We start from the raw sequence: 9,986 nt of genomic DNA on the forward strand, positions 1-9,986 counted from the left end.
GCGAGAGAGAGCAAATAAACCACAAACATATTGCCTAATAGAGGGTCAACCAGCGGGGCACAGAGACCATGACACCTTCAGATATCACAGAGGGCCCAGAACAAATACACGTGGTGTTCCAAATGCAAACACAGCGTAATCTGCAGAAACGACCCAAATCCCAGGACAAAGAGCACGTCCCTGTCTGACATCCACCAGCCACAGCACAAGAAAGAGGTCCGTTAAACATACATCCAGTTTTCTGGTGGTGGCACAAACCACTATTGTTACCCAAGTTTTATGTGTTTGGGTTCAAACTCAAAATTCTAAACTTTATTCATTAACTTTGAGCTTAACCTGAAAGGACCCGTGCGCGCACCGCCTGGAGTAATTTATCTTACAGTTCAATAGAGTACCTGGAGGTGATGACACCGCCTTCCCAGTGATCTACAAAGCACTGCCTGATAAACGCTTTAGCTTCATTTCAGTTTTGCTCCGGCTGATAAAATGTCCGGGGATGCTCACTTGCTCGTGGCAGCAGACTATGTGGTGTTTGCTGTCGTTCTGCTCCTGTCTGCTGCTGTTGGTTTTTATTACGCCTGGAGAAGCAGGAGACAAAGAACCTCCAGGGACTTTTTAACTGGGGGCCGAAAACTCAATGCCATGGCTGTCTCCATGTCCCTCACTGCCAGCTACATGTCATCCGTCACTGTGCTCTCCAACCCAGCCGAGGTAACGTGTCGGGACTGTCCTGGATCTGCACTCAGCTTCCTCAGCGCACAAACATTTATTCACAGCTTAAATTAGAAATTTACAAAATGCGTAAAACTGTGATTTCTGTGCATTAGAAGACGGCTGGAGTCAGCTGACCGAGCATTACTTTGAGTACACTGCTTTCAATTTCAAACAAATCAAATAACGTATTTAAAGTTTTCGTGTTACTCACCAGAGTTCAGCACTGTTCATATGTTGCTCCAAAGCTCGTTCAGTATCAGCAGCATCAGCGTTTCAAATGATCTCCGGCAAAGGTTCACCAGCCTGACTCTGGCACCCGGTGAAGAAACACCGTCGCCTGTGTTGTTCTTTATATGATACTGTTTTGCTATTTTTTGTTTCCATAAATGCTTTTCAACCTGTCCGTAGGTGTATCGCTACGGAGCCATATTTGGCTATGTAAGTATTTCCTATGTAATAGCAGTGGTGTACACATCCGAGATCTTTCTCCCAGTTTTCTACAGACTGGCCATCAACAGCACATATGAGGTAACTGTGGTTTTGTTTTCAACATTATTTTAGCTATATTTTAAACTGTTGGCTGGGCTACACCTGTCAGTAAGTGTACAAAGTACTAGCTTTGAATTGGAGGGAGTGAGGGGAACGAGAAGTTTCATGTATCAGTATCAATATGCGTCTTTTCTCTGTCTGGTCTCTGCCAAGTATCTGGAGCTGCGTTTCAGCAGAGCCACCCGTCTCCTGGGAATGGCGATCTTCTTTTTTAACGCAGTAAGAAGCCAGTGGTTCAATCTTTGTAGTGCTTTGACTTCTGCACATAAAACTACGTTGGTATCAGCAGAGACATGTTGTTGTGACTTTCTAACTCTTTGCCACAGTTGCTCTACACTGGACTTGTAATTTATGCTCCAGCTCTGGCTTTGAACCAAGGTATGTCAGCTCCAGTTCACAGCAGTCAAGTTCATGAAGGGATCTTGAACAAGAGTGTTTTCCTGTTAATGAATTTCCCTTCTTTTTGCAGTGACTGGTATGAACCTGTGGGGTGGGATTATTTCGACAGCCACTGTTTGTACTTTGTATTGTGCACTGGTTAGTAAAACATTTATTACATACGACACACACACTGCAGTGCATCACATTGTCAGTCGAAGCTCATCGAGCATCACTAAGCCAGGAACCTTAAGAGACCCCCACTTTCACATTCAGCAGAGATTAAATGAGAATTTTTACATTTTCCTAAAATTCATGAGGTCCCCTTCCCATTTACCCTTTAAAACAAAATATCTCTCATTTAACATCACCTCTGATTTCTTGACGTTTTCATTTGGATGATTTAATTCAAATCATTTGTTTTGTTTCATGAAAAATATGTGCCCATCTTTAAAATTTGATGTTTTCACCTGCAATCACTAAGGGTCAAAAGTTGAAACCGTGATTGCATAATGTGTTGCGTCACCTGGTTTTTTTTTTTTCTAAAAGTCTGCAAACATTTGAAAGCTTAGAAACCAGTTGCTGTAGTTTACAGAGCACAATGTTTTCTCATTCATGGGTAATCTAGGACTTCAGCTTTTCAACAGTCTTCACAAAAAATGTGACTCTTCAGACAGGACAAATTTTCACTTTGCTCCACTGCAGATTAAACAGAGGTATACAGCTGTCTGTGGATGCATTAGTTGTTATTAATCTCTGGCACTTTTCCATAGCTTGTCCTTTCAGAGGGCCCGGTGGCGCCAGTGTCCGGCAGCCTCGCCTCTGTCAGTGTGGCCCAGGGCAGCTGTGGCTACAACGTAGCTTGCCATTGCCAGTGTGTGAATGTGTGTGTGAATGGGTGAATGACTGAATGTAGTGTAAAGCGCTTTGGGGTCCTTAGGGACTGAGTAAAGTGCTACCCCCCCCCCCCCCCCATTAGTGTACTTGTTACTGAAAAAAGTAACGTCGTTAGTGACGCCGTTATTCCCATCACTGGTGCTTTCTGAAAATGTTCTACTACAGAATACGGTCACATATTTCCAAGTTATGCATTCTGTTCATAAATACAGCTTCCTAACCTTTTTGACAGAGATTTTTCCTGTTTTGTGGCGTTTGTTACAGGGTGGCCTGAAAGCTGTGGTGTGGACAGATGTTGTTCAGGTAGGGTTCTGGATCAAATAAAATGAAAAAAATACACAAATGCCCTCCAAATAGTTGTGGTAGATGGCTGCCCCTCCCTGACGTTGACGTTTCTTCCTGTTAAAAGGGAGTTTTTTTGTTCACACTGCCATTTGATTACTGGCGTTTTCTCTGGATTGTAGGGTCTTTATCTTACAGTATAATGTCCTTTTGTTATGATTTGGAACCACATAAATATATTCCATATGCTATGTAAGTAAAACTGAATTAAATTGCAATCAGGTTTCGGTCTACTTTTATCGACACCACAACCACATTTGAGTCATGTCTTGATTCTTTGCAGTATTCATGTAAATTAGCAAGAATTTGATAACTGGGACCAAAATCTATCAACATAGTTACAGAATACAGATCTGCCAACCAAACAAATCTCTGATTTTTCTTCTAGATTGGAATAATGTTTGCAGGCTACATGTCTGTTATAATCAAATGTGTGATCTTAAAAGGAGGAATCTCTACTATCTTGTCAGATGCCCAAGAAGGAGGAAGAATTAACTTTGTGGAGTGAGTATATGTGTGTGTGTGTGTGTGTGTGTGTGTGTGTGTGTGTGTGTGGGTGTGTGTGTGTGTGTGTGTGTGTGTCTTTTATACTTAAATCATCCTTTCATTGTATAATCCCAGCTTTGACATAAACCCTCTGAGAAGACACACTTTTTGGACACTAGTCATCGGAGGGGCATTTGGTTGGAGTGCAGTTTATGGGACCTACCAACCTCAAGTTCAGAGATACAACTCCTGCAAGAGCATTAAACATGCCAGATTGTGAGTGATTCAAAGGAATGTATTCCTTCCTTCCTGTTTAGCTTGCAAAACACAAACTAATCAGGCAGGGCACCAGCAAGCTAAAACCAAGAATCTTGTTGCGGTGAGGCCACAGTGATAACCATCAAACTGTTTTAATAGAGAATTAATGCAAATACATTGTACAAGGTTCCTCATAGTAATAAATTAAGAAAACAACGATATATGACACGACTATTTCCACATCTATGTAAATTCTGATTCAGCCAAAGGCACTACATTGGTGGGGTTTGCTGGCAAATGACACGTTCTTATCATAAACTCGGAAAAGATAGCTATGATAAATGATGACATCATCAGCATACAGTGATAGGAAATATAATCTCGTTTGCTATGCTGCACTGATTTTTGTATGCATACTTCACTTTTTCGTGTTGTGTTTTTTCAGAGCTCTGTTCATCAACGTGTTAGGCCTAGCTTGCACCCTGACATCGTCAGTGATTTCAGGGCTGTGTCTTTATTCGTTCTATAAGAACTGTGACCCATGGAAAGCTGGACAAGTTTCATCACCTGATCAGGTACATACACATAAATAGGGCTGCCACAAACGATTATTTTGATAGTCGACTAGTCACCGATTATTTTTGCGATTAGTCGACTAATCAGATCATCATCCATTGGACGTAAAACGTACAGCTTATTGCACCAGCAGCATCTGCTCTAATATAACTATCATTAGCTTACAGCGTTAAGTGTTTAAGGTATGTGCTAACTAAAAATAAAGACAAGATGATAGTTTATTAAATTTTAATGAAATCTGCAGATTATTTCGGTGAAGTTTAATAAACTCCTTTCTATCTAAAAGATAACGGGACACCCGAGTATATTGTCGAGCATCTCACACTTCTGATAATCAGCTGTCTGCTTGACGTTTATTCAGCTGTGTAAAAACTATAACTTTAATTTCAGCCAAACCGATTTACTCAGGAACAAATAAAATACTAAAAAAGCCCAACAATAACATTTTTAAGTTATCTAAATGACTCATATATCATGTTTAACCTGAGTAGCGAAAGACGGTGGTGGGTTTGAAAACGATTTGCCGGAGTCCGGTGTTCTCAGCGGCTCTAGTGAGCCTTGCCCCCGGTTAGCTATCGAGCTAGTGGGTAACAGACGTCTCCGAAAACGTCAGAGTGCTTTAGAAAGTATGTGGTGTCTTGATAAACTGAGCAGATATTTGAGGTTTACACAGCTACATTCTCGCCTGAAAATATGTTAAACGTTTATTTTGTGACCCAGAAAGAATAATAAGAGTAATATTAAAACTAACTAGCTGCCGCCATTGTTGGAAACTGAGCTGGGCTGCGCTATGAATTCTGGGACAGAGCTACTTCTTCTTCGGAGTTTAACGGCAGCTGAAATCCTTGTACATGCAGTGCTGCCATCTTCTGTTTCAGTCCGTTATTACACTCTTAAATCCTACTACTTATTCCTGCGTCTTTTGTGATCTTACAAAGCTTCAAACGACGCGTCGACTATTAAATCAGTCGTCGACGATTTTGATAGTCGACGTAATCGTGACTAGTCGACTAATCGTGGAAGCCCTACACATAAACAAAGAAAACGAAGGATGTACCAACAGTGCCACTGTTTTTATTCAAGTGTTTTTGTGATCTTTCAATAAAGTTTTTTTTCTTTACAGCTGTTGCCTTATTTGGTGATGGATATCTTGGCAGATCACCAAGGTCTTCCAGGACTATTTTTTGCTGCAGTATATAGTGCCTCTCTGAGGTTCATACAACATAATTTGTTATATTTTTATATGTTATATCTGATGAATGATGCCTGTAACATTTAAAGTTGTGCCACATTTAAAGTCTCAGTAATGTCCATTACTCCAAAGTAAACATGGTTCATTTGTTCATGTTCAGCACAGTTTCTACTTCAATCAATGCAATGGCTGCAGTGACCATGGAGGACCTGATCAAACCACGCATTGAACTGTCTGAGAAAAAGCTTCTCTTAATCTCCAAAGGGCTGAGTAAATAATAAGTTATCTGTTGTTTGTTTATAATATACAGTGGGGCAAAAGAGTATTTAGTCAGCCACCAATTGTGCAAGAGAGGCCTGTAATTTTCATCATAGGTATATCTCAACTATGAGAGACAAAATGAGAAAACCTTGTGAAGATTTACAGAAAACGTTTGACCCCTGTCATTGCCAACAAAGGGTATATAACAAAGTATTGAGATGAACTTTTGTTGTTGACCAAATACTTATTTTCCACCATAATTTGCAAATAAATTCTTTAAAAATCTATGATGAAAATTACAGTCCTCTCATGTTTTTAAGTGGGAGAACTTGCAAAATTGGTGGCTGACTAAATGCTTTGTTTGCCCCAGTGTAAGCTGCATGTTATGTTAGATTAAACTAATCTCTGTTTTGTGGATGTGGCTGGTAGTTGATAAAAATGTCATTTTGTGATGTGATGTTTTTGCAGGTGTGTTTTTTGGAATTGTATGCGTTGCCATGGCTGGACTGGCATCACTCATGGGACATATGATCCAGGTAGAGGGATCTGTTAATGCAGAGCTGTCAATGTCTTCAGGCAAACAAATCCAGGAACGTTGTTGTTGTTTATTAGAAAGCATGTTAGTTACATAAATAAGTACATTTTTCACCTCAGTAAATACGACCATTTTTAAAGTGTTTTTTGAGCTGCAGGTCTCTTCAAACAGGCAGTGTCCATCATTGGTGGGGTCACTGGGGGTCCTTTACTCGGTCTGTTCAGTTTGGGTGTCCTCTGTCCATTTGTCAACTCCAAAGTAAGTCCATTCTCATTTTGGTATTTTCATTTGAAAATTTCTACCTCCAGGGATCTCAAAATCTGGCCAAAATCAGCCCTTGGTAGCATGAAAGAATCGACATTTGTATCATTGTTTCAACTGTATTGCATCAACCTGTCATCGTATAACATAGTGCAGGGAGTATTTTTTCTTATACGGTATTTACAGTATAAAAAGTCACCCTTATTAATGTTCAATGTTTAAAAAATGTTAACGGCATGAAAAAAAATAACAATTACCAAATAACTTTAAAAACCAACTATAATCTTCATATTTTTTTTATTTATTTTTTTTGTTTGTTTTTACTGCATAGCTGTAAAACCCCATCAACTGACCCTGTTCAGTGGAACCAACTCGCAGGATTTTATAATTTGTTGAGATTGAGTTTATTGAGCTTATTGTTAGGATTAGATCAGGTGCTGAGCCGTCTCTTGGTTGCGCGGCGTTGATGGGGGCTTGCTGGTTGAGCATTTCTTCTTCACTCACCTTTTTCCACTCTCTGTGGTTACACACCACTTTGTAACAAATCATTAGTTATTATTCATCATCTAGTTATAATCCATCTCTCTGGATTGTAGGGTCTTTACCTTACAATAGAAAGTGCCTCCAACCAAGTTTTGTTGTGATTTGGAACTGTATAAATGAACTCAGAAATCATCCGTTTTCGCTTACATAGTTCTGCTGTCAAACTGAAAATAATATTGAAAAATGAGCCTGAGCGTTGAGTGACACTTGACTCTAACAAACATTTTTGACTATTGGTCTATGTAATATATATTTCATGAAGCTCCTTATATTTGTCCACAGGGAGGCCTATGGGGCCTCGTGGCAGGTTTGGCTGCAGCTGTGTCTGTGACCATTGGAGCATTGATATCCCCTTCTCCTCCTGAGATGACCCGACCTCTCTCGCTGAGCACTGAGGGTTGTAACTTTACTACTGGTGGCAGTCTCAACTGGACTACCCCACTGCAAACAGAACCAAGTCTTTTTACCACAACCCCAGGACAGAATACTGATGACATGTAAGTGTGGTTCAGTGTGTGTTAGATCAATTAATATAATATTGCCTGGTGAGATGGGATGACTGAGCTTTCCTATAATATAAATAAAGGCCATATGAGAAAAAACTAATCTCTCTCACCACCAGACATGCGGTTCAGTGGCACTCTCCATCCTACCTTTATTTCGTTGTCATTGGAGGTTTAACAGCTATTATTGTTGGAATAATCATCAGTCTTTTGACAGGTAAGAAAAAAAGAAAAGATTTTGCCATTGGAACTGTGATATCATTTTCTTATTGTTTCTTCCACTTATCATTTCAGGGGGATTGAGGGAGACGGTGGACCCGAGACTCATGCTAATGAAAGAAGACACTCTTTCTTATCAGCTGTTCAAACGTGTCAAAGACGGGGTACGTGCTGAAGAGCAAAGGTATCAAAAGCAACAGACTGAAGACAGGTGCTCAATTCTGCCTTGTACTTTACCTTCCTTAGGTCGTGGGAGGAACATACAATGTTGGTCAGCCAAACAAGGAGGATGGAATCAATAATCCTACACATGGGGAAATTGACAACGATACCCGTGTCTCATCTTTTTAACAACCGATACAGCTGAAGAATTTCATGACAGAGCTGCTGCAAAGCTCAACTCCAGGATTGTACTCATCTGACTTCATAAGAAATGAGACCAAAGGAACTGAGTTGCCAGCGAGACAATGTTTTTATTTTTCCAGTGATTCCGTAAAAAGTTGCCCTCCTCTGACCAGGAGGGCAATGCAGACTTTGCTCACTTCATGTACCAGCCAGAGATGCTGAAACATCCACAGGATACAATCCACACAAACAGTTTAGGTGATGAATACATGATGATGCTATTTATTACTGAGTCATAAAGCTTTTTTAGCTTTGGTTTATTAACCCAAATGCCAAGAAACTCTGAAAGCTACAGTAATGGTGAAAAGAAATGACACCCTCTTTAATGGTATGGTTTTACATATTAGAGCAGCAAAAAATAATCTAGTGCTTAATGTATCTTAAAATTAATAAAATGCAACATCAGATGAACGACATCTGACGCACATACTGCATCATTTTATATCTGACAAAAACTAATCCACAATGCAGATTCAATGTGCAAGTCTGGAGCAGTGAGGTATGTGTTTTACACAATTCTAAGGAGGAAGAACATCAGCAATGACCTTAAAGAAGAAAAGAAATCCAAGAGCTACTCCTCAGGCTCTCTTTTTCATAAAAATGAACATGGCAGCATGGTTCAGGCTCACAAAGTGAAATCTGAACAAACCACAAGACGACGTGACCATTGTCCTTCAGAAAGACAACAGCGCCACATTTTGGAAAAGTTAAACATAGCACTTCAACACAACCACCTTATGACAATTGTCAAGCCCGGTGGTGGAGAGGTTACAATTTGGGCTCGTTTTCCAGCTACAGGACCCGGGCACCTTGCAGTCAGAATCAATCAAACTCCTCTGTATGCCAATGTATTCAAGAGTAAGATATGAAATCATCTTTCTGGCCAACAGTTAAAGCTTGGACCAAATTGTTTCATGAAATAACACCAGCTAGTCTATTACAGAATGGCCAAAAAAGAAGAGTCTGGTGTTGCAGTGGTACAAACTCCAGACATCAGCTCAATTAAAACACTGCGGCAGGATCTTAGCAGAGCTCTGTATGAACAAATACCTGCAAACCTCAATGAACTGAAGCAATGCTGAAAAGGGAAGGAGCCAAAATTGCTCCACAAAAATGTGAGAGATTGAAAAAGTCCACAGGAAAACATTATTTTGAGTTATTGCTGCTAAAGGTGGGTCTACAACCTACTAAAAGATGCAGTGTAAGATTTCATAGCCCTATCAGAACCTCCCTTTTCAGAATCCAACTGTATCTTTTAAATGGCTGTGAGACTGACACCAGCGCTGATCCACACAGGTGTGCACTGTTCACAGACACAAACTACATCTTTCTTGGCTGCCACCTCAAAGCACATTGTGCGCTGTTGGTCCTGGGTGCTGCACAACAACATTCAATATTTAATATTTACTGTTATTTACACTTAGCTAGATTAATGCGATGGTGCTGTGTTTATTATGTTGCTCTCTTTTTTTGCTTGTTTTCTCTTGTTTTCTTTTTTTTCTCGACAGGTGATCCAGGAGATTTTTTTTCTTTTTAAGTGCCCTTTCTCACTGTCCCTGTTCCCCTCTGTTTTTCTTTTCCTCCCTTTCCTATCCCTCAGCCATGTTTGTCCCATGTGTAACAACTGAAAATAAAATAAAATAAATAATAACAACAAAGGTCGATCAAGTGGACCAATACGGCCAGTAGCGGTTTTTGACACGGGCGGTTGCCCGGGACGGCATCGTGGTAGGGGGCGGCATCACGGGCATTGGCAAAAAAAATTTTTTTAAAAATTTCTCGTACTCATGCTGCCCCGACATCAGCCAGCGCATACTGGGGACGGCATAGGCACCGATCGGTTTTCTCTCGCCCATTTGCTGGGAGT

At 40.3% G+C, this 9,986-nt stretch overlaps 1 protein-coding gene across 1 annotated transcript; it reads left to right on the forward strand.

Moving 5' to 3' along the window:
- The first annotated feature begins 163 nt into the window (after nucleotides 1-163).
- LOC118454032 (sodium-coupled monocarboxylate transporter 1-like) lies at nucleotides 164-9,777 on the forward strand. Its single transcript, XM_087830447.1, has 17 exons — nucleotides 164-711; nucleotides 1,123-1,242; nucleotides 1,417-1,482; nucleotides 1,590-1,641; nucleotides 1,733-1,800; nucleotides 2,803-2,841; nucleotides 3,269-3,384; nucleotides 3,502-3,642; nucleotides 4,070-4,199; nucleotides 5,324-5,412; nucleotides 5,553-5,662; nucleotides 6,122-6,189; nucleotides 6,360-6,446; nucleotides 7,275-7,489; nucleotides 7,615-7,712; nucleotides 7,790-7,878; nucleotides 7,961-9,777. The coding sequence occupies exons 1-17, from the start codon at nucleotides 487-489 to the stop codon at nucleotides 8,063-8,065; spliced, it is 1,818 nt and encodes a 605-aa protein (XP_087686573.1). The 5' UTR covers nucleotides 164-486; the 3' UTR covers nucleotides 8,066-9,777.
- Nucleotides 9,778-9,986: the final 209 nt, after the last annotated feature.

Source organism: Neolamprologus brichardi, chromosome 17 (assembly GCF_056152115.1).
Source record: "Neolamprologus brichardi isolate AB-2024 chromosome 17, ASM5615211v1, whole genome shotgun sequence".
Classification (NCBI taxonomy): domain Eukaryota; kingdom Metazoa; phylum Chordata; class Actinopteri; order Cichliformes; family Cichlidae; genus Neolamprologus; species Neolamprologus brichardi.

What these genes read in the sequence shown, in the direction of transcription:
- LOC118454032 (XM_087830447.1), top strand. Translation starts at nt 487, where the DNA reads ATGTCCGGGGATGCTCACTTGCTCGTGGCAGCAGACTATGTGGTGTTT. An exon ending in AGCTCTGGCTTTGAACCAAG is followed by an intron (nt 1,642 to 1,732) that starts GTATGTCAGCTC and finishes TTCTTTTTGCAG; the next exon opens with TGACTGGTATGAACCTGTGG. An exon ending in AGCATTAAACATGCCAGATT is followed by an intron (nt 3,643 to 4,069) that starts GTGAGTGATTCA and finishes GTGTTTTTTCAG; the next exon opens with AGCTCTGTTCATCAACGTGT.